General features: G+C 38.4%; 3 protein-coding genes across 6 annotated transcripts in view; 1 reads left to right on the top strand and 2 right to left on the bottom strand.

Annotated features, from left to right (window-relative positions):
* LOC117293350 (RNA helicase aquarius-like) overlaps positions 1-227 on the bottom strand; it is a 46786-nt gene extending 46559 nt beyond the window's left edge. The window contains exon 1 of one of the 2 annotated variants that reach the window (XM_033775651.1): positions 166-227. The gene's annotated coding sequence lies outside the window, so the exon portion shown is untranslated. Of the gene's footprint in view, positions 1-13; positions 20-165 lie in introns of those variants that run through there. The other variant, XM_033775657.1, reaches the window with a different exon arrangement.
* Positions 228-1236: 1009 nt separating this feature from the next.
* Positions 1237-9073, top strand: LOC117293341. Its single transcript, XM_033775629.1, has 3 exons — positions 1237-1515; positions 7171-8067; positions 8617-9073. Exons 2-3 carry the CDS (start codon positions 7198-7200, stop codon positions 8818-8820), a joined length of 1074 nt encoding a protein of 357 aa, XP_033631520.1. The 5' UTR covers positions 1237-1515; positions 7171-7197; the 3' UTR covers positions 8821-9073.
* Positions 9074-9075: 2 nt separating this feature from the next.
* Positions 9076-26541, bottom strand: part of LOC117293329 (mucin-17-like) — a 32128-nt gene continuing 14662 nt past the window's right edge. For all 3 annotated transcript variants that reach the window (XM_033775608.1, XM_033775600.1, XM_033775618.1), the window contains 10 exons: positions 26223-26421; positions 24267-24416; positions 19860-19976; positions 18663-18851; positions 17775-17837; positions 17106-17225; positions 16161-16232; positions 15733-15858; positions 14915-15055; positions 9076-13695 (listed from right to left, as the gene is read on the bottom strand). In XM_033775608.1, coding sequence (XP_033631499.1) covers positions 13648-13695; positions 14915-15055; positions 15733-15858; positions 16161-16232; positions 17106-17225; positions 17775-17837; positions 18663-18851; positions 19860-19976; positions 24267-24416; positions 26223-26421 — 1225 coding nt within the window. In that variant the 3' untranslated portion in view covers positions 9076-13647. The remainder of the gene's footprint in view (positions 13696-14914; positions 15056-15732; positions 15859-16160; positions 16233-17105; positions 17226-17774; positions 17838-18662; positions 18852-19859; positions 19977-24266; positions 24417-26222; positions 26422-26541) is intronic.

Genomic DNA, 26541 nt, shown 5'->3' with positions numbered 1-26541 from the left:
TTGTTGAGATTACGTTTTAATAACGTTAGCTAGGAAAACACATCCACGGTACAGACCGTGTACGTATACCATGCACTTTATCATATACCCAGTAAACACAAATCTTAAACAGGTAGGTTGAAATCGTTTTAAAACTTTTTAAATATGTATAAATCATGATCATACCAGTTTGTATTTGAAAACCACTTCACTCAGCGTGCACCATGGACGTCGCCATTACTTAAAATAATACATGTTTTGACGAGAGAGGGCGCTATACGAAACTACCGTGCGCAGCTAGCTAGCTAGCCAAGGAATGCTGTGGCCTTACACCCATCTAAAAAATTGTACACATCACACCAACTTTTCGTAGAGAAGACAGTGAAATAATTAATAAATTTTAGGGCGTTTTCCTCCCACGTCTAAAACTGACAGGGAAACCCACGCAGTCAGGTAGGGACTGAAAAACACAATCCACAAGGCTCCGGTCCGGGTATCGAGCCGGGGCCCACAGAGGTGAAATAAGAGGAACCACTCAGCATCCAACCCGACTGCTCTCTGAAATCGGGATGAATATTTTGCCATAACTAGTAGGCCACATCTTTACATGGTAACAAAAATGTGCTCGTTATATCAACCTGTTTTTCTCAGGGAGTGGGTCAAACCTGTATGGTTCGCTTGGTCCCAAAAAAAATCTCCCTTTCGGTGGGTCGAGCGAAAGGGTCTGGTGTTACTTCGGGGGAGCAGGTGGTGAGCTTTGTAAGCCCTGAGACAATTTGGATTGAGTTGTTGGTGAGTTGCTTTGTTTTGTTTATTGTGTGTTGTTTACTTTTGCTTGGTGGGGGCAGAGGTCGATAGGATATTGCCAATAATTGTTATTATACTGATGAATATTTTTCAAATTAAAGAGATTAAAGGCCCACAATGAGCACATGAGTTTGTTTTAACTTTATGTTCATTGAATATCCCGCAATTTAAAAAAGGGAAAAAAAATCAAAAAAATTTGAAAAAGCTTGAGTCTATCATCCGTGATCCTCCCATCTACCAACACAGTCGGCATACAGTCTTAGAAAATGCCACCAATTGATTTCAATTTCAACCTATACAACTGCGCAACCCATTACACGGTGACTTCATCTCATATTCATTAGGCATTACCACGTATGCTAGATATTAACAAGGTGGTGGGTAGAAGAAAAATCGATGGATGTTGGCCGCGCTATTTGTGCAAGCTGTAGGCCTACACACAACGGTATACTGTGTTGCTACATTTCTCAGCTGCCAGGCGAGCCTCTACAAAATCGATGTGGTCTTTTCTTCCACCACCCTTTTCTTGGATTCGACGACACAATCCAAACAACAAGTAGGCTATAGTGGACTGCAATCCTTCCTTGATTCTAAGGATATTAGAATTTAGGCTTATGATGTGCGGTTGAGATTATTCAGATTGTCAAGTCGCATTGCATTTAGTTTAATTCGAAGATACCACATCTGTAGCTTGTCTTGGTGTGATCTTCAGTGGTGTCGCTGCTGCAGGTAAGATCTTCCTCTGTTCTTTGCTATTCTTAAACTCATGTTTTAAGAACACTGTTCAAATCCTCAGTTCTCAATTAACACCGACTCGTGCCATCAGATAGTGAAAATGTCATTGGTTTTTCGAGACTAATACATTTATTTCTAGCCAACATCTAATGCAGTTTCGGCAAGCACGTTCAACACCATCATCAACATTATGCTTGATCGATATACCAAACAGCATCGAATTGAGCACAAATCGCACGACACAAAATCTTGCTTGTACTTATTAGATGACTGTTTTGAGGAACCACGCGACGTTTGAATTGGCCGCTTGTTTATTTGCCGAAAAATGACCGGGAAACCCTATTTTGAGTTTTGGAGAGTAGCCTTCTTCAATTCAGTATACTTGCGTCCGCGATCGCCTCATGCATTTCCGTCTCGTGTGTAGACAAAACAAGACAATGGGACTGGTCCAAAGTTCCAACTATAGTTGTGGCGATTGTCAAGTTAGGACGGAACACCACTACTGACGCAAACTCGTCGTACATCCGAGGGCATTTTTAAGTTCTGAAAAGCATGATTTTCAAATGGAATGTATGCTGCGCAGCATTTATTACTATCCGACCATGTCATACAAACTGTAATGTCTGGCCGACCTATTGTGTCCGATAACGCAATGAACCATGTCCCTTTCATTATTTACGATAAACCATTACGTCCTTCCCAATAATATTATGTCCGTATGTCTTTCATCCTGCTGGAAAACGGAAATATTCGAAGAGGTTCAGCGAGTCGGGCATTGAACAAATATTGACAAATATATGACTCCCGATTTTTCCAAGGTGAATTTCAGGGAAACTAGAACTCCTCCGGGGCTTCTCAGGGGCTCCGAGGCAGCATGCAAATACTTTAGATTGGGTCCTCGGACATAACGGAGGCGGAATAAAGGTTCGTTCGACACAATGGGTTGGACAATTTGTTTTATCAAGCCAGAAAACTTATATTTCACAAAGGCACTTTTTATCTTCAACGAAAAAATCGAATTAAAGAAAAACATTATTATTATCTTTTTAAAGAAATAAACAAATAGGGGTCATTTATTTATGTGTGAGGTTACTGTATTACAAGTAGTTGTCTTTAATAACAAAGTTTGAGTTTGTCAGGGCTTTCTATTGAAAGAATTGCAACAACTTGCGAAGAGAAGCCATTTTTTGGTCCAAACAAACGCATGATTGGATTGTGCTACAACTAGACACAAAATGGCGTCTCAATAATAAACATCTCTAGGTTCACAAAATACTTCAAATAATAAATGCTTCACATCGAATACTAGCCTCCTAGTGATCAATATCACTCACTGCAAGACGCATTTAATTCTAGATGTGATTTTCACTTCAATGCACACACTTCTAAAGGTAGTGGACACTATTGGTAATTACTCAAAATAATTATTAGCACAAAACCTTACTTGGTAACGAGTGATGTGGAGAGGTTGATAGTATAAAACATTGTGAGAAAAGGCTCCCTCTGAAGTGACGTAGTTTTCGAGTAAGACGTAATTTTCCGCGAATTTGATTTCCGAACCTCAGATTTAGAATTTGAGGTCTCGAAATCAAGCATCTGAAAGCACACAACTTCGCGTGACAAGGTATTTTTTTCTTTCATTATTAGCTCGCAACTTCGACGACCAATATTGAGCTCAAACTTTCACAGGTTTGTTATTTTATGCAAATGTTGAGATACATCAAGTGAGACGATTGGTCCCTGACTATTACCAATAGGGTCCAGGGTCTTTAAATTGTTATCAATATGAGTTTAATCATGCATTTTGGAAAGTTGTATAATTATGTAATAATGCTTCAGTGATTCTAACTGACACGTCGCCACTTACTTTTGATGAAAGGTTGCTCTCTACACTAACTGGCAGTCGGCCCAGTGCTTGAAAGACCAACGAAGCCATATTGAACTTAGAGTGTTTCATTTAAAATGCACTCATAAACACCCAAATTTACCAACATGTGTGAAGGTCTAATATCATCTTTTCTAGTCATGTGCTAACCTAAAAACTGCTGCTCCACCATCACGTCCTATTAGCTTCTTCATAAATCTACAAATGTGTGACAAGTTGAATGCTTTTTAGTTCATGTCTTCAAGATTATAATCAGAGTGGACAATTGGGACTTATCTAAAGTCTTTAACAAAGAAACACAACTTAACCATTTCCAGAAATGGGAGACTTTCTGGGACGATAGAGGGCAGCAGACTTACCGGGTAAATCCATTGTTCTCAGAATTATGCGCATGTTCAGAACTACGTAAACAATGGAAATTTACCCGGTATGTCTGCTGCCACCTAGCGTTGGAAAGTCTCCTATTGACTGCCTCACAAAGGGTAAAACCATTCATTAACATGTAAACCTGGGTTAATGGTGATACAAATCGCACAGTGCAATCTCCACAATATTAAAGATGTTTAGGTTTTCTTCTGTTGAGTGTGTACAAAATAAAATTAAGTCTGCAGAAAGTCCAGGCTCTATGTTTTTTTTTTGAAAAGTCACAAGTTAGGCCTATTATAGTCCAAAACCAAAAGATGTAGAACATTCACGTCCTTTTTTGTGTGTTTTTTTTGTTTGTTTAAAAGCCGAATCCCCTTTCTCGGCTTCCCCTTGCCATGTGAAGTCCTTTATTAGGAATCAAACTGTTGTTTCCGTCCGGAAACATGGCTATTTTATTTCCTTCCTCCATGGTTTTTATGACTTGTGACTCGCGACTAATGTACATGTAAGAAACCACCCACGTCGCATGCAGAACAAAAAGCCTATAATTGTTTTTTGTCCATTGCATAATTTATGTATACAATAAAAAATGCCCGTCCACAATTCATAATATTCTATTATAAACCACCCATTATGATTGTATTAACAACCGGTAGTTAATATGATTGATATGAGAATTGATAATAAGAATGGGTTTTCCCCCATTATGCCATTGGACAACGTTAATGGCGAGTGTAAACATAAAACTGGCTGTCATGACAACAGTAGCGAGATGCTCCGTAATCCAGCCCGCCGTTATGGGTAATTCTCAGGTCATACTGTCACAGCCCAGTTCATTATACTGCATGTACGTAATATTGTGTAGAAGGTAATTATTGTTAAAACTCATTACCGTCAAACCGGTTTCCCGAATGAATCGGTTTATTAACCAATCGTGACTTTTAAATGAGAGAAGGACTACTTCATATAATTGTTAGAGATATTGAGGCACTCGTATGAGTGGGGATAAACTGTGGATAAGGCGCCTTCATACCATTCAGCCCCGAAGTCTGAACACCCAAGAAGGAAATTACAAAATAACTTGCCTTATCACGGATATCCCCAGTTTGTTTCTGCCTCATTCACTACGTTTTTCTTTCCCCTGCCACCGTATCGTGCGTTGATCCCTTGTGGTCAAACTAGCCTCTTCTCTCCATCCACAACCTCTTTTTTGTCATCCCCTGCCTTCTCAGTGTGCTTTCATCTCTATCATATATTTCACTTGAATGCTTTTGTTACAACTGAATACCTGTACATCCGGTTTTTTTGGCAATTTTGGCTTGTAAGCAATTTGCAAAACCTTTTTTTTTTTTTTTACAGACGGTCTTTGATTTTTTTTCTCGAAATAGTCTCGAAAGGAAAAAGTCTTTTAAGAAAATTGCACGAATTTTAGTTTTTGTTATTGGGTGCTCCAGAGAATTAATGGACGCTCGAGAGCCACTGTTTTGCATTTGTGTCTACACTTGTAGGCCTATGTTAAATGAACACCATTGTTCCATTTCAAAACTCATTAAATCTCAATTAAGTGTCTGAGGTGAGATGGAATCGTGGGAGAAGGTACTGATGTCTTCCTTTTATTAATAAAACCTTTAGAACGGACCAAGACATAATTTCTGGACAATCCCAGATTTTCTTCTCATTATTTACAGCCCCTTTTTCAGGTGAATAACACAAGCAATACACGGTTTATTATTCCTTACATGGTTCGATTGATTTAGCAAAACAAACAATCCTCTAAAACCGAAATGACAAGGATCGCCTTGGACATTTTAATATCATTAATTTTCATTTTTTTTTTAAACAAAACAAAAACATGGCGAAAGATTTAAGGATTCGTATACACGCGCACTTGACAATTGCATGGGCCTTATCCATGTCCATTGTTGATCGAAGTTTTATGGAGTAAAACCATGTTATATAAGGCCCTCAACTAATTTAAAGGCTTTTAAATGATAGTAAAATAATAACTGATATACTGCTGAAGATAACGCAAAGGTTTTCTGGTAAAATTGATTGTCGAGGCCTTACTGCATACACGCTATAGTGCACTTTTGATGGCTCTGATATGCTGATCAGTCCTCCATAGTGCAAAGGTTGATACAAAGTGCATAATTTGCACATGTGTGGGTTCAAGATCAATTAGCTTCCATTTCGGGATTGGAGCTGACAAAATAGTCGCGGAAAGTATTCATGTTTTCTTTTTTGTGATCTACCATACATCAAATAACAAACCTGTGAAAATGTGATGGGCTTATAATTCCGTAATAGTGAGTCCGGAGAAAATAGTGATAAACCATGCACATTTCAGCATGTAAACATATTGAGGTTTTATATAAGTTGGTTGTAGCAACTGAAATCAATTGCTGCGACCTGTTTTGTTAGGTTTTCAGTTAAAGTTCTCTCGAGTTGCTATTTTAAAGCACAACAAAGTGAAGCTTAGGCCTACCCTAATAGCCGAACTCCTAACTTCTGACTGGTATCCTACTCATTTCTGCTTAATCAGCTCAATTAAATTTGGCCCCCATGCAGGGATTTCAAAGGCTGGAAACAATAATCTTCCATGTTATTTTTTACTTTGACCATGCGTTGCCATCTTCGTATTCTCTTAATTTCGTCTTAATTTTGTCTCAGACCAGCTATTCTTCACTTGTTACAATAAATCAACAGGTTGTTCTGATTATTTATTCTATAGGGGCCCTGAGTGAAGAGATATCTGCCCCACTCAATGCGCAAAGAAAACGGAAACACACGTGAACACACTAATCCAACCCTTTTCCAAGAAAATTTAGCAATTAGTGGCTGAAATGATTGACCTTTAAATTCATTAACAGTTACCTCACCAAACATACATGGTTCAGTGCGCACAGAACATTTTATATTTATGTCGGTGCTTCAAAGTGGTTATTATAGGGATGAAGACACAAACCAGTCATCAGTCATTATATAGGGGTGGTTTGAACCAATTTCTTTCTCTCGACGTAGGCACCCCCCCCCCCCCTCTCACCCCATGTTGGTAATCACATTTCGCCCGTATTGCTTTTATTGAACTCTCCACGCCCACAGAACTTGGACTTCATGGAAACACGATTTGTACACAGCCCCATATGCAAGGAAGCAAAGAAAATAGAGATCGCAGTGTTAGATTTTTATAAATGTTTGATGTGAAAGAAGGGGTGCATCTCAAAACTTGTCCAGCTGTTGCTTTAATAACTCTTTAAGTATGTGAAAACAATCCACAAAAGGTAATTTTCCATAAGACCAGTTCAGTTACTCGCCTGCTATAAGGAACCTGGAGTGTACAAGATCACCCTTTTTGTAAACGCAAGTTACCTGTTCCACTTTTCTTATTTCTGTTCAAGGTGTCTTTCAAAACCAGTTGCGGCAAGATGGCTGCCGCAGCCAGGCAATCTAACCAACTCCAAAAGATAAAAGATCACCCAACAAAATACCCCAACGTCAGTGACAGCTACCAATACAGCGAACAACTCTTCAAAGACGCCTGCCTTGCTCTCCACGGTATCATCTTACAAGACATCCACCTGGGCAAGAAGGAGCTCCTTAAAGATCCCAAGTTCTTACAAGGTCGCCTGTACGATACTTGCACCTACATCTTATCACGTCACGAGAAAGATTTAGAGCAGATTATACTCGAGCATGATCACCCTAAGCTGAAATATCTCCGGAGTAGAACTGTCGTACAACCTCGAGTCGATGTCATGCTGGCCAAAAGACGTCCTGAGCTCGTGTTTGTGTCGTCTTTGATGATACGCAAAGGAAGCGCGGGCTACGAGCCTGATGTACGGGAGCCTCGATCAGACATGGCTCGTCTTGCGTACATGCTCCTGGAGCGGTGTTGCCGGTGGGGGTTCTACCTCTGGGTGGGTACCTTGAAAGAGCTTCGCGCCTTCGACATGGTTTACAGCTTCTCGGAGCTTGCCGAAGCTGCTGAAGGAACGAAGAGCAGCCAGATTGTACTCAAGAGGGACGCGATCCTGCTACCACGAGTCGGTAAGCCACTGCCTTCTTCGTTCCGGAAGACGCTACTGGTCAACCGGGTGGATCCGGAGTTCTGCCTCCGGCTGTACCGGATTGAGCCGGAGATGACCATGTGGGAGGATAAGGAGGAGGATGCGGAACGATTGCAGGATTTCTACACCGGATCGCACCAGCTTCACACTAGTTACGGAATGTGGGGAGTGTCGGAGCAGATGCTGAATGTAAGACGGCAACTCTTCAAAGTCAGAGATTACACTGATGTGAGTTTTACCATACTTATTGTCTTTGCAATGTTATGTTGGGAAAATAGTTTAACCCCTTTGACTCATATTAATCGTAGATTGGTAAGAATCCAGCCAGAAGCACTGTAACTATTTTGAGAAAGGATTTCCTGCAAAACATTCGAACCTGATAAATGGTTCACTAAATGCATGAATTCTTTCTGAGATTTCTGAGGGTTGACTGAAAAATAACTTGAATTCCTTTGGTCCGTTTGCGAATGCTGCGGCCAGAGATATCCACCTCGCTAAATGCGGATAGATTGGACGGTCTTCTCGGGTTTGGGTGTTTTCTCAACAATACTTTATTCAAGTCTTTATTCATCTGAAAACTTTCACATGTGAATTTTCTTGTATCTTCCTTGATATTATGCCACCGTCAGTATTACGTAGACAAAAACAAATCTACCGCGCAAGGCATTCACAAGGCATTTCCTTTGCTCATGTATTTAAATGTGGACAAACGGTGCGGTAGAATTTGAAACAGACTTACGATTCTGAACAAGTGTTTGTTTGCCCTTTTCCCGACAGGCGGCCCTGTACGATCGTGCCCACGCCATGTTGATGATGGCCCGAGTCATGTTTACCGATCTCGTTGTCGTGAAGAAGCTGGATGAGCGAGAGATCGACGAGACTGACTTCATGAAGAGAGTGATGGATAAGCTCAGGACTCGAATCCGAGAGGGACTTCGAGCTCTTGAAGACAGCTCATCATCTGAGGAGGATGGCCGCTGAGGATGAGAAATACTTGATGTACATATTGCATAATCAGTTGTTTCAATGAAAGTTTATTTCAAAACCCCAAAGAATATAGGCTAAAGATTCAAAAGATAACATTCAGACAAAAGCATAAGCTATGAAGAGTATAAGCCTACGGATTATTTTGAGATAAACAGCAAACGAAAACTAAAGAGAGAAACCCAAAGTAACTTTCTCTAAAGGGAAACGGGAAAAGAAAAAAACAAAGTTACTTTCTCTTACGAGAACAAAAAAAGTAACTTTCTCCAGAAACAAACTTTTTCTCACGAGAAGAGGAAAAAGTACACTATATTGATGCGAAAGAGAAAATAAACGGAAAATTATATTTTTAACTTTTCACATTGTTAAATCATTATACTGCACCAATATTGTTTGTTTTTCTTTTGTGTTAACGGTATCAGAGGTCTTCAATACTGGTGGATTACAACCTACTTTGTATTCCATTGTTTACACTAGTGAAAAAAAACCCTGTTATTTAAACGGATGATCGGTTAATAATGTTAGGTCGTTGGTTAACCTTGTTCTCTGTTTGACCTGAAGTTATTCAAAATTATTCAACATTCCCTTTCAGGTTTGTTGTTGATAGATTTTTAATTGATAAAAATTAACATTAGAAAGTAGCAAAATAAAGCAAAATTAAAGGAAGTTTGTGGCTTTGTGTTAAAAGGGAGATTATTGAGAGCTGGATGCATGAAAGCTAAATTGGTGAGAAAGAGAATGAAACTTTAAATAAAAATTATTTTTTTAATTTTTCATTTTAATTACAAATATCCTTTGGTTTTTTTTTTGAAGACATAATCGACTACTTTAAAACCACCGAATAATTGAAAGTCTTGTTAACTTGTTTTAAGTAGTTACTAGGTGGATTTTCAAAATTGATTTACGAGAAAGGGAGCCGTTTCAATTGATGTGCTTTTCTTCCATCGCGCTCGTTCGTTTGTAGCCAACATTAGCAGGGGACCAGTCACAATACATGTGTGTTGGCCGTTAATCTGTTCCTGCTTACCAATATTTATCTTCGCTCAGGGCCAAATTTCAAAGAGCTGCTAAAGCAGAACTTTTTGCTTAAAAATTTAATATTAAGCAGAAATGTACAAGATACCAGTAACACATAGTACACTAGACATACTGGTAACCTTATTTTGGTAAACGCAATTTCGTTGGCCAGATTTAAAACCGCTGGAAGGCAGGCAGGCTCAAGCCGTTGACAAGGCTCAATTGATAACAAATACCAAACAAAATAGTATTGAATTGTAACTAGGGTTGAACACAGAGTTAAAGGCTTATTGAAGTAATCGTTTTCATGAGAAAAAAAATAGATAATGATATTAAAATAAATGTTAAAGCAATAGATACCTTTGTGGTTCCCCAACTAACAAATTTCACTATGTAAAAATTCAGGTCTTATGACTTTACAAAATTAAATTTGATTTATTTCCAGGTTTACTTTGGGTAAAAACAGACAGGACGAAATATCAAAATAAAAAACAAGTGACAAATGAAATACGTTTGCAAATATGGCATTTTATTTGTCAAACAATTTTGGGCAATGGTGAAATTAATCACAAGATAAACAAAAAGAAAATGTGATATTTGTTATATAAATTAAGTGAAATAATCAACAAGTTTTCCTTGCCTAATTTATTTTGTAAATACAAAAATAATTTATCTTAACTATAGTACAATGTACATGTATAAACCGAGTGTGGGCCTCTGACTTCCAACTTGGTTTTTTTTTTATGTCGGACTACTACAATATTCAACTAATCAGCAACAAATATTTAAAACATTGGCCCAGTAACATGAATGGTTTGCAGTTTCATCAAGTTGTCAGCATTGATCCAATACAGGACTCTCCATTATGGCATGTCTGCCCCCCCCCCCAAAAAAAAAAACACCACCACCATCAACAACAACAACAACAACAACAACAACAACAACGACAATTTCAAGTATTGATAAACTGTAGAGATCATTTCCAGATCATAATGCCAGATAAATAATCCATAACAAAAGTATACAAAAGTATCCTAACAAAATATATGAATGAGATAGGAAGTAAACACTTATATTTCCTATCCGATTTCTTTGGTTTCAAAAATTAAGGTAACCCTTAGGGTGAATATAATGCAGTCCAACACCATTTGGTAACTAACTCAGCACCCAAACCTTATATCAAGCCAAAGTCTTGACTAAAATGTTGCTAGAATCAAGTAATTTGACTTCTAACACGGTTAAGATGATGGTTGATCAATTAATGTCTTCATGGCTGTGTTGCTGATGTCCGCACCATCAGTATGACTATACGGCACTTACAACACATAGTTCAAGGTTCAAATACCAGGCTATTCTTGAAGGCAAAACGAACTGCACTGCCTCAAAAGCAACTCTTTGGTAGCAAAAGAGCAACTTTTCTAACAGTGTCCAACTTTGGCCAAGAAAGCTGAAATGTGAAAGAATTGTTTTTTCTTCTTTGAGATGTTTGAGATGTGCTTGAACTTAAACGCTGGTATGAGAAACCCCTATCAAAAAACAAGATCCATATATTATAATCATTAATTAACATAGAAAGTACCAAATAATACATTTATACCTTTGATGTGCAGTCATCATAAAAGTACATGCACAAATGTTATTCAAAATAACTACTTGCTTTGCCTTCTTGAACTACAATTTGTCAAGCTTTGATTTTTAGGACCGTCAAATCTACTTGCACTATTTTGCATAATGGATTTCTTACATTATTGATAAGCAATTTTTTCTACGTTTCAAGAGATATATGATAGACAAAATACCAACATGTCTGTTAATTTAATTTACTTAATCTCCTCTGATTATCTTAGTTAACATTGGCTTCATTGCACTTTAATTACAAAGCAAAATCTGATGTCACAATACAAATAAATTTAAGTGATTCGGAAAAATCTCAAGCTTTGACGTAAGCTTTGCACTGCTGAGTTTAGGAGTGAACAAATTAAAAGTAAACAAATTAAGAGTGAACAAATTAAAATTAAACAAACCGAGGACACTTTTCAGAGATGAGGATGTTAAACAAAAAATGTGGCAATGTACCCTGAAAAGTACTTGCAATCAACCTCATGACACAGGGTTTGAACCTCAGTCTTCTTAACTGAAAGTCAGGTGCAGTAACCCACAAGACACGGCTAATATTTTTGTTTTTTCCAGAAACATGAAAACAATGGAAAATGTCAATACATGACATGACCTTTGCTCTGACCTTTTATTTTGAGTGGAAGTAGGTCAGATCCTTGGCCGCCATGAGCATTTCGTACAAGCCGTGTCTGGCCGCTATGGTCTCTAAAAGATTAAATAATGAAACATCCCAAGTGAGAGAACAGATCCTAATACTTCATTGATTTGTCTTTATCTTCACCTTGTTCCTTCTTCTTAACGAAATGAAGTTCCAAAATAAGAAAAGAACAAAACATTCACTCCAAAGCTGGGAAATGTTATGTCTTCTACATTTCTCTGTCTTTTTCTAATCTTAAGAAATGCTGTATTCTATAAGTATGCACCTTCACACTTGCTCTAACTTTGTATTATAAACAAACAGAAAGAAAAGAAAAACAATACAAAAACCTGTTGTTAAAGTATTATTAAAGAAATACCAGCAACAAACTCTTTAGCCCCACCTTGAAGGCTGAACAGTTTTGTTGAGTTAAATGGAAATCACTTTAATATTTAAGAAAAAATCCAAGGAGTTAAGTGAATACAAGAGTCCATTTTCACTAGTCCGTTTTGGCTACAAATATTCTTGAGCAAGTCATTAATCAAATTTTATTGCTTTGCCTCGTAACAATGCATCAATTTTGCCTTTATAGCCAATTGTTTTTCGGACAACCAATAATACCAATTAGTGGTTTTTGCTTTTACTATAACAATAAAAAAAAAATTAATGAGCAAACTCACTAGGGACAAAAATCCAAGATGAGCGTAAAAAACCACAATTAACGATCTTCTGCTTTATTCTTTACATTGATCAAGTTGATCAGTAATGCACTAATAGTTAATTAACCCCACCAATTGACCTTGGTGTAATTCTTGCTACTCTGCTTTTGTGCTATCTATTTATTATTTAACTTAAGTATGACGCAATCCCATCAAAGGCCAAACCCATTCCATTGGCGTCATTTATTTATTTGATGACGCATCCAACACCACAATTGGTGCCAATAACAGGATGGAATAGGAAACGAGAAAAACAAATTCAGTTTTTGATGTAGGAGAAAAACCCTAATGGGAGAAAACCAACGCAATCAAGGCTCCTGTCTGAGATGGGATTCGAACTGGGGTCTACAGAGGTGAAAGACGGGGACAGAAGCCACTAGGCCAACATGGGGGGGGGGGAAAGAATCAAAAGTCTCATTAAAATGTTAATTGCAGTCAGAAAAAATGGCATATCAAATAGTGAAACTATAGGTAAAATGATAAACAAATGTAAGGCAGCTTTGGTACAGAAAGTAAAACAAAATACATATATGCAATGTGTATGCAAGTGATGTATAGACTTGCACTAAGGAAACATCTGCCAATCCAAGCGTTTTGCTTTACAAACAAATTTCCTTAGCGAACATCAGCAGGGAACCTGTAAAGATACATGTAAATGAAATAAATGAAATTAAATGTACTTAATCATGTATCATTTTGGTGGGTAACTTGTTTCAGCTAATCACACATCTGCTGTGCTCAACTGATTTGCAGCGGCTCCACTAACCACCAGCCCCACACACTCCCAGGTGTTCAAAGTCTTTCTGGTGTATCTTCTGTTCCTTCAATCATCGCTCACTCTTGGGGCTGTATATGATCCTTGGCATGTTTCCACAAAAGCTTCTGTAAAATGACAAGAAAAATAAAAGCTTTGAAAACTTTTCAGTTCATTTTCGTTCAGCTTGCCATGTTTAACCCTAGTAGTGCAATCTGTTAAATGTGTGTAGAGCTATGCATTTTAGGCTGTCAATCACCCTTTTTTAATATTGGAATTTGGACTTGGGTACTTTTTTCAAATGTCCATAGATTTACATTAAACTTACAGGGTTTGAAGATAATGATAGTGGAAAGCTTCCTTTCAAATATTACTTACTGAGGTGCTGTAGTTTTTGAGAAATGAGTAAAACAATGTCATGAAAATACGTTTGTAAATGATTAAAATAATTTTCGTCTCATGAGACGTAAATTATTTTCATGGCATTGTTTTACTCATTTCCCAAAAACTACAGCACCCCAGCACGTAATATTTTCAGGGAAGCTTTCTACTATCATTATCTTCAAACTGTGTAAGTTTAGTGTAAATCTGTGGACATTGTGTTTTTTGTCCAACAAAAGTTACATTGACCCTTTAAGGTGTGTTGCATACCAATGCATTATGTATAGGCACGAGGAGGTCGCCGGCCCTTCTAATTAAAACGGACGTTGAACATTCACGACAGCAAAATCCATACGATGACAGTGGCGTCTAACACTTGGAAATGATCACCTACACTTGAATTGATTTCAATACCCAAATCAATAGCACACAATACAAACAGCATAACACACACTGTCACTTTTGTGTGAAAGGACAAAAGGTCAACACAAGGCTGGATAAATACATACCAGGTAAGAAGACCTGGTTCAACTAGCAATAAAAATTTACAATAATTCTGGTAATTATTTAAAATAATTGTTGGCATAAAATCTTACTTGGTAACGAGCAATGGAGATTAGATGTTAAATGGAGAGCTGTTGATAGTATAAAACATTGTGAGAAACAGCTCCCTCTTAAGTTACATAGATTTTGAGAAAGAGGTAATAATTTCTCACTTAAATAATAAAATTCTTCACCTGAATCCTTTTATTATGCATCTGAAAGCACACAAAGTTGTGCAACAAGGATTTTGTCCCTTCAGTATTCTCTTGCAACTTTTCACAGTTTAGTTATTCTATACACCTAGTGAGAATACTGGTCTTTGACAATTACCAAACATGTTCAGTCCAAAAAGGTTTGATTACGTGTGAGACTTGCACAGTAAATTACAGATAGTTTATGACCAACTACATGTACTCCACTTACCTGACAGTTTGGTAATGCCTTGTTTATGACCACGTCACAGTAACCCCACTTGCATTGATGCTCTTTCTTACTGATAATATGGTAATTATTCAGATGCTTAGCACCTTTAGTAAGTTTGACTCGGTTGCCACAATCTAACCACTGAGTAAAAAACACAAGAAAAATTCAACCGAGGTTTTAGTATACATAGTCAAAGATTATTAAAGTGGGGCTTAAAGTTCAAACTCAGTTTGGTAATCCACTCGTTTTTCAATAGATTTTTTTGATGGTAAAACAGTAGTAACTGTCAAAAGACAGTGAGTATCTTTTATGTGACCCACTATACACATAAAAGAACAACCCTGTGAAAGTTTAAGCTCAATCAGTCATCACATGTTTGGTGGCTCGCCACTGTTATTGGACCACATCTTTGGTTTTGTACAGTAACAGCGGCCAGCCACCAACACGGTCATAACCATGAGCAAGTCCGAGCATGCGTATTTAGTTTGACTACTGCCCAGCAACGTACATACGCAGTGACGCACTCACTTGGACGTCTCATTTGGAAGCCTAGTCAACCATCCATGCCACGGTATTCAACACTCACATTGCATTCTGCGTTTTCGCTACACTGGTTCCCCTCTGCGCTTTACACATGTTAGCATGGAACAGGCTATTGGGACCAGTGAAGAAACCATGGTCCATGGACCACAGTCGTCAGCCAATGGTCAACCAGCCTGGGTTTGAGTCAAAACAGTCAACCTTTAGTTAACCACGGTGCACACTCGAACTTGCTCCTTGCAGGGGTGAAGACCATGTCCTCCCACTGTTAAATTTACCTCGCACTTGAACATGACTTTTTTGGCCTTGGTCTTCTTCTTCTTCTTCTTCCCATCCTCATCCCTGATACTGTCTGGCCTGACATCTATGGCTTCCACATGACCAGTAGTACATCCGACATACAGCTGTGGAATTCAAAAATAAAACGATCATTCAGTTTCAAGGCATTTGGTTATGTTAAAGACGAGTACTTTAATTTTAAGTAAAATTTGAAACTTTGCAAGGTGGGAATTTGATATAGAAAGGTTTGCGGTAACACCATGTAATGATTATATCTCCATGAGTTGGGGTTGTTCTGAAAAGAACTGATGGTTTCAAAGCTTTCTCCAGAAGACGATCAGAGCATACTGATCGAAACGATGAATTCAAACCTTTCCATATAAGAAACATATTGTGAAAAGTAACCTGTAAAAATGTTTTAACTCACCATTTTCTTGATGCGAATCATACAGGATATACCGTAAGGGCACTCGGCTATTACTCTTCCAAGCTTCCCATCCTGTAAAAAAAAACCGATGTCCGTGAAAATAACAGAAGCACTTTGATTCAATTAGCTTTCCCCAAAACAAACAATTCAGGGGATTGCAAATACATAGTGTGTAGGTTTTAAAACTTGTGCAAGATGGGAGTACAATCTAGTGAGGTTTGCTGGGACATGATGTACATTAATTTCTCTAAAGCAGTGGTCGCATATTCTTGTTGTCACACCGGTGAACAGAACTCAGAAAGTGAGTCCCTTTCCTTACATTTTTTTGTATTCCTTATCTATGCTTTGATTTCTCTTCAACCATGGTTTTTAAAAGTCGATTCAAGTATGTTGTCACATCTGAATAAAAGTCGCTGGCATAGCCCCCCTTTTGTGTATATATTTGTTCAGCCGATTTGTTTCACCATGATTCGGTTTAGTTTACCTACATCAAATAATCAAAGTGCGGACATCGGTAAGATTTACCCATTGGAATGTTACCCATGGTTTCTTGTAAATATTTATCCACTATGAATGCGACTTATGAGTCATGGTGGTTCTGAAAAGAACTGGACCCAGTTTCATGTCTCTACTTACCACCAAACTCTGCACTTATGATCACCATTCTCTACTTACTGTGCAAGCGCCGAATTTCTGCGCTACCTGTGTAAGCGAAGAATGCCTAGTAACGAGGAGTACGCGAAATTCCCTTCTGACTCGTCACATACACTCAAGATACTTCAGAATGTCCTGCTTCCGTAAGCGCCGATTCTTTGCTTACGGTAAGCAGTCATGCCATGAAATTGTGCCCATGTGGTTACATTGTGCTTGACCAACAGTTGTCACAGAAGAGGATCTCTTGGGAAAACAACTGGGCATAGTGCCTTTGTGTTTATATTCACTCACCTTTGCACTGAAGAGACGGATTTTCTTATCCATTGAAGCGGTAATCAAGTACGGAGTACCAACAATTAAGCCTGTTATTGCGCTCCCATGGTGTTTGATGGTTTTAGTCCGTACCCCTGTCTAACTCAAACACAAAATTTAAAAACAAAATTAAAGGCTTAAAATCAAGGCATTTTATTCAAAACTTTAATCTTTTTTTTCCAATCTATTGACTCCCAATGAATCAACCATCCATCTCAGTTAGACTGACTGATTGATAAAAAAAATCATGCAATAGACCTGATGTATATGTCATATTAGTAGGGCGCCCTCATCTTGAGGTAAAAAAGGTTCATTGGCCAAACCTGTTCGACGCTCGTACAACTCTGTGCTCTTTGATTGTTTTGTCATCATTTTACCTCTAAGATGGCGGCTGGATGCTGCAATGAACTCATGTGGTAACAAGTTAATATGATAGAATCTTGATAGCCATAAACTATGTTAAACTAAAATATTTGAAAAAACCTAGAAATGTGCAAGTATAAAACTCTTTATGGTTGGGACCAACTTGGTTCCGGAAGTTGAAATAGGCATGAGACTTGCACAGTCTACTCCAATACAATGGACGTCTTTAAAATCCTACATAGCAGTACTCATATTGAATCTTGCATTTTGAAAAATCAAACCTACCCTGATGTCATGTATCATTACTTTCCTGTCTGCAGATCCACTGTACACATGATGGTCAAACACCTTGGTAAGACCAAAAATAAAAACATTACAAACAAAAACCAGTTTAGTTGTCTGCCGTCGATTTCACAAAACTCTTCCTAACTTAAGACTAATCTTAGGGCTTAGGACGAGTCCCAACCCTGCACTGTAGCATGCAGACCTAAAGACTAATCCTAAGTTAGGACGAGTTACTCATCCTACATTGTAACTCGAGTAAGACGAGTGCTAACTCTTTGTGAAATCTACGGCTGTTTTAACAATAATTTCCTAATATTGTGGACAAATCACACGCATGTTATTCTCAGTGATAGTAATCTCAAGATGTTATTCTCATTGATAGTAATCCAAAATAGTATTACTAAGTATTAACATATCTTCCTGATTTGATTGGCAGCATATTGCACCACAGCACCTTGTAAAACCATTACATGGTGCTGGAGACCCTACATTTAACCAGTAGTTTATTTTATTTTAAAACCAAGAGCATGTTTGGGTGCACATGTTTAGTCGACCCATGATTGACCACTGAATAGCAACGTACATGTGCAGTTTCATACTGTGCAGTGACGTACTCTAAGGACTCATTTGGAACTCAAGTCAACCATCGGTATTGCCCTAAGCCTTTTTCGCTATAGTGTCACTGGTCCCCTTCTGTGCTTCCCACATAATAGCATGGAACATGCTATCAGGACTACCGAAGAAACCATGGTCTTGAGGCTGGTTCCAAATGGTCGACCACAGCAGTCAACCAATGCTCGACCAGCCTTGGTTCGAGTCAACCATTAGTTGGCCATTATGTGCACTCGAACTTGCTCCAAGTTGTAACCCTCAACAAGAAAGACTTACCCCTAAGCAGAGTACGGGTCGGGTGTGTCCTCGGAGGACAATATGCTGTTTGCCATCAGCCAAAGCATGCACACCCACTGTGTTATCTGAGTAGGCATTTACCAGACAGACTTCTCCCTCGTATTTGGCTGTAATCATACACTGAATGATGATATCTCTCTTGCATTGAAATGTCTCCGTTGTGAAATCCTAATTAAGCCAACAAAAGAATATCATCAAAGTAAAGAGAAAAGAGACAGATGTAAAAGCTTACTTTGTTGTTCATGTAAATTGCAATTGTACAGTGAAGTTCACAGGTGTTATATACAGTATTGGTAGAGCTGACAAAAAAGTTGATGGCAATGTTCAAATTTTGTGTGACGAACCATAAACATGTACATGGACACAATGTAATATCAAACTGTTTAATTTGATGACAGAACACAGCCAGCTATTTTGAAGAACCAAATTGTTTAATCCCCAAAATTGCGAAGTGTGTGTTCCACTGGTTGTATTTCCAGAGGAATTTTTGTTTGTTCAGTCACTACTCACTAATTACAAGACACGCCTGTATGCATTATTTTGTTGCATGCAGCAATGGAGAGCTCTTTATAGTATAAACATTGTAAGAAACGGCTCCCTCTGAAGTAACATAGTTTTCGATAAAGAAGTAATTTTCACATAAAACATATGAATTTGATTTTGAGACCTCAGAATAAGATTTTGATGCCCCGAAATCAAGAAACTGAAAGCACACAACTTTGTGTGACAAGGGTGGTTTCTCTTCCATTATTATCTTGCAACTTCGACGAGCAATTGAGTTCAAATTTTCACCGGTTTGTTATTTTGTGCATATGTTGAGATACACTGAGTTAGAAGACTGGTCTTTGACCATTACCAAAGGTGTCCAATGCCTTTAAGCTTCATCTTAATACTACAGTTTAAAATGGCTGATACAGCTCTTTCCTTTCTATATAATTTAAACCCATTTTTTTATTTAAAAAACAACCATAACATAATTGAATAACTACTTACCTTTAGGTTAATTACAGTGACACAACCATAACATAATTGAATAGTGACACAACCATAACATAATTGGATAACTACTTACCTTTTGGTTAACTACAGTGACACAACCATAACATAATTGAATAACTACTTACCTTCAGGTTAATTACAGTGACACAACCATAAGATAATTGGATAACTACTTACCTTTAGGTTAATTACAGTGACACAACCATTTGCAAGCCCCGCATACAGAGTTTCCGATCGCAACAAAAAACATGTGACTCGAGAATTACAACAGATGACCTTCTCACACGCAAATATCTGAAGAGGAAAATAAAAACAATTAGTTTGATTACATAGAAGCAGAAGTACAGTTTTTCTTTTGAAGTCTCTCTGTGTCATCAATGACTGGATTTGGGTACTTTTTTGTAACACAAAACACAATGTCCACAGACTTACATTAAACTTACACCGTTTTGAAGATAATGATATTAGTCAGCGTAAAATATTAGTTGCTAAGGTGCTGCAGTTTTTGAGAAATTAGTAAAATAATGTTATGAAAATACATTTTTACATGCTTAAAGAATTTTCGTCTCATGATCACGGAGACAAAAATTATTTTCATGACATTGTTTTACTCATTTCTCAAAAACCACAGCACCTTAGCATGTAATATTTTCAGGGAAGCTTTCTACTATCATTATCTTCAAACTGTGTAAGTTTAGTGTAAATCTGTGGACATTGTGTCTTTTGTCCTACAAAAAGTACATACACCCTTTAAGCCCGGTTCATACTTCCTGCAATTTATGTGAATGCGAATGCGCTACAAAGTTTGACATCAATCAATCAATCAATCAATCAACATTTATTTCCATACAAACACAATATACAAATACAAACAATAGGATGTTACAAGACTGAAAACTGTATGGAGGCATGGCCCATTAAAGCAAAGCTTGTAAGCTGGGATGCCTTTTACAAAACAAAGGAAGGTAATAAGATCATTTAAATTATAAAACAAAGCGTATAGTAATAACAATAACATCAAAACGAGACGGATAAACGAAACGCAAAAAACAAAACACCCAACCAGACAAACAAACACCTCAAACTAACACCTCAAACTAACACCTCAAACAAACAAACAATACAAATACCACAAGACGGCCACGACGATAGAACTAAACCAAAATAATGACAGAATCACAACTATGTTACATAATGGGAGACAATGTGTTTTTTGAAGGAGGCTTTGAATCGACCAACAGAGGACTGCGAGCGAATTCGCCTATCAATTGAATTCCAGAGGCGGGGCCCATGATAGCGAAGAGTGTTCATTGTGTAAGAAGTACGTGCAAAAGGGATATAGAGATTGTTACAGGAGCGTGTGTTATAAAGGTGCGTGTTGCTGACAGAAGGAAAGTAATTGGAGAAAGTGTGGGGCAGAAGATTTTTTGTGTATTTGAACATGAAAATGGCTGTTTGAAGTTTGTTGATATCCGTGAGTGTGAGTGTGTTCAAGTTAGCAAACAAGGGCGCGGTATGGTCACGACGATGAGACATAGAAGCGATACGGATAGCCCTTTTTTGGATTAAGAACAGAGAATGAAGTTTGCTAGTGCTTGAATGAGCCCAAACAATATTACAATAGTTAAGATAGGGAAGAATAAGAGTGTTGTAGAGAGAAAGTAATGTGTGTGTGGGAAGAAAGGAACGAAGCTTAGACAAAACGCCTGTGTTGCGAGAAACAATTTTCGAAACAGAGGATATGTGATCTTTCCAGGTCAGCTTATCATCAATTAAAACTCCTAAAAACTTTGTCGAGTGAACCTGTTCGATTGGAGTATCATTAATACTGATGGTGAAGTTGTCGTTAGCGTTGCGAGTCCTGCTGAAAAACATGTATTTAGTCTTGCTCGAATTGAGTGACAGCTTATTAGATCTAAACCAAGACGAGGCCAGACTTAGTTCCCTGTTGATGATATTGCTTAAAGAAGATATATTAGAGTGAGAAAAAAGGATAGTGGTATCATCAGCAAATAGAATAAAAGACAAGACGGATGAGCAATGATAAAGATCATTTACATACAAAAGGAACAGTAAAGGTCCAAGAATGGAGCCTTGTGGAACACCGCAGTCAATTGTCTTTAGAGGGGAATCACAGTTTTTGAAAACTGTATATTGTTACCTGTCAGACAGATAACTAGCGAACCATTGGTTAGCCACACCACGCACTCCATAGTGATCTAATTTGGAGAGAAGAATGCTATGGTCAATGGTGTCAAAAGCTTTGGAAAGGTCTATAAAGACACCAATAGTAGACATTTTCTCAGTGAAAGAGTTGTTAAGATGATCAACAAGTTTAATTAGCGCCATATCTGTCGAGAATTTGCTACAAAAACCAAATTGAAGATCATAAAGAAGATGAAAGTCAGAAAGGAATTTAAAGAGTCGTTTGTAGACAAGTTTTTCAAGAATTTTAGAGAAACAAGGAAGAACTGAAATAGGGCGGTAGTTCCGCAAGTCATGGCGATCACCACTTTTAAAGATAGGAGTGACTCTAGCAATTTTTAGCTGAGAAGGCACCGAGCCACACAGAAAGGACAGATTGAAAATATGGGCAAGAGGCCAAGAGATAAAAGAAATTACAGACTTCACAACAGTTGAACTAATTCCATCAAAGCCACAGCTTACACCATTGTTTAGTTGTTTGCACACCTCATTGATTTCAAAGCGATTCGTTGGTACAAGAAAGAAGGAATGGTTGTTTGAGGTTGGGAGGTAATCAGAGAACAATGCCTGTGTAGGTGAGATTTTGCTGGAAAGTGAAGAGCCAATGTTGGTGAAGTAAGTGTTGAAAGAATTAGCAACATCACAGGGGCTGGAAAAAGTCTGCTGTCCGTCAGTAACTTCCTCTGGGATATCAACTTTTCTATTTTTGCCAAGAATGTCACTGATTTCACGCCAGGTGTTTTTAATGTTGTTTTTATTGGCATCCAATTTGCGAGCATAATGCGTTCTTTTTGCTACTCGGATAATTGTCGTAAGTCGATTTCTGAAGCATTTGAAGTTATGCTCATTGGTTGTAGATGGATTGCGTAAGAACCGCTTGTAGAGGTTATTTTTGTGGTTGATAGAAGTAATAATAGCTTGAGAAATCCAGGGCTGTTTTTGTTTAACTTTGACTGCAGATTTCGTAACAAGAGGAAAGTGGTGATTGTAGAGATCTGTAAAAGTAGAAAGAAAGTAATTGTAGGCAAGATCCACATCAGACGAGTGGAAAACACCAGTCCAATCAGTACATTCAAGGTCTGACCGAAACGCATTTAGCGTGAAGCTATTTATTGGCCTAGTAGTGTATGTTTTATCAGGTGACGGCTTTTGATGAAAACAAAAAGGAGTAGTTTGAAAAAGAGGAAGATGGTCAGAGATATCGGTATAAAGGATACCGGCAGATATTTGATGTGTATCATTGTTGGTAAGAATATTATCAATTAGCGTGGCTGTGCGAGAGGTAATGCGAGTAGGCTTGTTTATCAGTGGGCAGAAACCATAAGCAGAAATCATATTTACAAAGTCCTCTGTTGGCTGATGAGTGGAACAATTGATAAGATTCAGGTTAAAATCTCCCATTATATAACACAGCTTTTTCTCATTGGTAATTACACTGAGACAATAATCAAGAGATGTCTGAAAAGTATCAAAGGAAGTACCAGGTGCCCTATAAATATTACCAACAATAATGTTACATGAGTCACTCCTGGCAATTTCAATAAAAACACATTCCAAATCATCACAGGTTAACATGAGATCATCTCGAGTATGGTAAGCCAATGACATCACAAATTAAGAACGAGTAATTCGGAAGAGGCTCAACTTCTGCGAATATTTTGCAGCAAAAAGTTAGCTGTGACGTCAAAAATCACATTTGTATGAACCATGCTTAAGGGATGGCAATTTTAAGAATGGACCCACCGCTCTCCCCAATTTAACAGGTTACTGTATTTTACAGGATTTTTGGTTTGTCCTCATCACCTCAAATAATTTAATTGTGTAAATTCAGGTTTTGGAAAAATCTTATGGAACCGTGATCTCTACCCCTTAATGACACCTTCCCACCCTTCAAGAAAGCTGGGAGACAAAAGAAGAGTTAGGGAAATCAAGAGACATTCTAATGATAAAAAAGGGGTCCCCTTAAAACCCGAATTGTCAGGGTTGGCCACATTTTGCATCTTCCAGTCGAAGGGTTTATTTGCAACATTCAAGGAGATATTTAGAATTACATTCAACACAATATTTTCATAATCAGGGAATTTTTTGTTGATTTGTTCATGAGAACAAGGACATTTTGGTTTATTTTCAGGGAAATTTTCTGCAGTATCAACAAGAGTTGGCAGCTCTGAACTATACTTTTTTTTCTTTTTTCTTTTTTTTTCTCCAGAAGACGATCAGAGCATACTGATCAAAACTTCGGGATGAAACCAACGGTTCTTTAAAGAACCACCCCAACTCATTAGAGATAGTCATTACATGGTGTTACCGCAAACCTTTCTATATACAGAGGAGATCAAAATGGAACACAAAATTATCACTATTATCTTTTTTACTAACCTGCATACTGTACATTCTGATGTTTCCATCGCTAGAGCCTGTAAACAGATACGAGCTTGTAACCAGAGTATCTGGGTCTTTAGAACTCCACGCTGAAACACAATTCACGCTGTCGCGGTGACCTTTGAACACTTTGTAACGACTGAAGTGCTACAGTGAAAAATACATACAGGCATCAGGGCTTGAATACCATCTATGAGAAGGCACCGCCATTTTCATTTTGCAAAGGACACTTTATTGGAAACTCTTTAAGTCTATAGACCTTTCGTGGGTGCGACCCGCGTAAAGTTAGCGCTTGCGCAATGGGTTCTTGCGAAAAGGGAAATTTTGAAAGGGCTCAAGGCCAATACCAGGGTCAAAAAAGGTCATTGCCGCTGTTGTAGCCAGGTATAGACCTTTATGACGGTGTAGCCAGGTAATAGACCTTTATCACGGTGTAGCCAGGTAATAGACCTTTATCATGGTGTGGGTATCCTGATTAAACTCCATTCCAACTCATTGTAACCAAACTGAGGCTGAACGAAACAACAGTCTGGTGCCATGCGCAATGACTGGTAGCATACATTAAAGGTTATTGAAAACAGGGAGCATGACCAAGATGGTGACAGCATGATAAAGGTCTCTTCCTGGCTCGAATGTAACCCCTGGAAGAGTGACTTTAAATAACCAATTAGTCCAGTACAAAGTTGATCCATTCTGTGTTAGAGACTACTCTACCCAGAGCACGCTGTCAATGGGAGACTTTCTGGGACGATAGAGGGCAGCAGACTTACCGGGTAAATCCATTGTTCTCAGAATTATGCGCATGTTCAGAACTACGTAAACAATGGAAACTTACCCGGTATGTCTGCTGCCACCTAGCGTTGGAAAGTCTCCTATTCATGGAGCAACTGGCCCCCCCGCTCAGATTTTGTTAATCTTTTAAACTGTCTAACTGTATGCAGTTTAGGGTGATCAGATCAAAACATATATATCATTTTAAATGTATTGCATCGAAATATGTGCTTTTTGACCATGCCCGAAGTGCACCAAACAAGCCCTAGAACGTTTTTAACAAGTGTGCAAGCAAACCAGCCACTTTTAGTTAATAGCCAACTAACATTGATTCTCAGTGTTTCCCTTCCAGGGGTTAGTGACAAGAGGTATCGATATGGCATTCTACTCGTGGTAGCGAGGCTGGAGGGCGCTATGATCTACAAACAGCTTTTACATAATGAACAAAAATTATAAGGTCTAGCACCCAGACTTATATAAGTAGCAGGCGAAGACAGCTGTGAGTGTAAATCAGTACAGCACCAGTCATCTGCAAAGTACAATTTGTGTTTTTAGCAGCTAATGACCCCTTGCACGGCTACTGTCTGCCACACTCGCCACTTTGGGAATGCATTGCATCAAAATTATGGCAAGCGTGTAAACGCTGCACTACACATTATAAAAGACTTGAGGACAATGACTCCTTAATGGTGCTACCAAGATTATTATGAAGCAGGCCTTGAACTTTGCTCTTTAAAGGCCACAACAATTGTCCTCTGATAAGGAGGCACTTCTATGAGGAAAATCTCAATTTGTAATGGAACTTTGCTAAGGGCACCACATCAAAAGCACAGGGGCACCACAGCAATTGCAGTGGGTGATGTGGGTTAATTTGAGGCCTGGTGAAAACATAGAGTTATATATAAGAACTAGAGGGCGCACTGGAGACACGCGCGCCAATCTGCGCACGCGTTGAATATGAAGTACACGTTGGAGTTCGTGTTTATTGAACGCTATACACGATGCTGTTGTGTCAACTTGCAAAATGGCCGCACGAACACATGCTGTGCGATGCCCCTTTTGTCAACTTAGAAAATGCGCCCTCTAGTTCTTATGGGTGAAGATGACATCGGGTGAATTGGGTTCAACGTAAAAACATGGTGAGAGACAATGGTAAGTAAACTTCTTTGTTTCAATGCTCACTTTAATACTGAAGAGTTTTGCTGTGGAGTCTGCGCTAACCGTACACAATTTCCCCTTGACACTGCACATCCCTTGGACAGCCTTGCTATGAGCACGAAATATGCCACACTTTGCACCGGGGATGCTTTGTTGCTCATATGAAGATCGTGGTGATGGAGAGTGTGTTCTCAATGCACTCAGCTTCCGGACTTTACGGACGCTGCAATAAATTTTAAAAAAGGATATTCATACGAAGTTTCACTTGTTGCAATTGTACAATAGACCCCTTGTATGTGTCGTCACAAGCCCAAACCAGCGCCCTCACCGGGGTAAATGAAGA

This window comes from Asterias rubens, chromosome 1 (genome assembly GCF_902459465.1).
Source record: "Asterias rubens chromosome 1, eAstRub1.3, whole genome shotgun sequence".
NCBI lineage: Eukaryota > Metazoa > Echinodermata > Asteroidea > Forcipulatida > Asteriidae > Asterias > Asterias rubens.
This window is presented reverse-complemented; position numbering and strand designations above follow the sequence as displayed.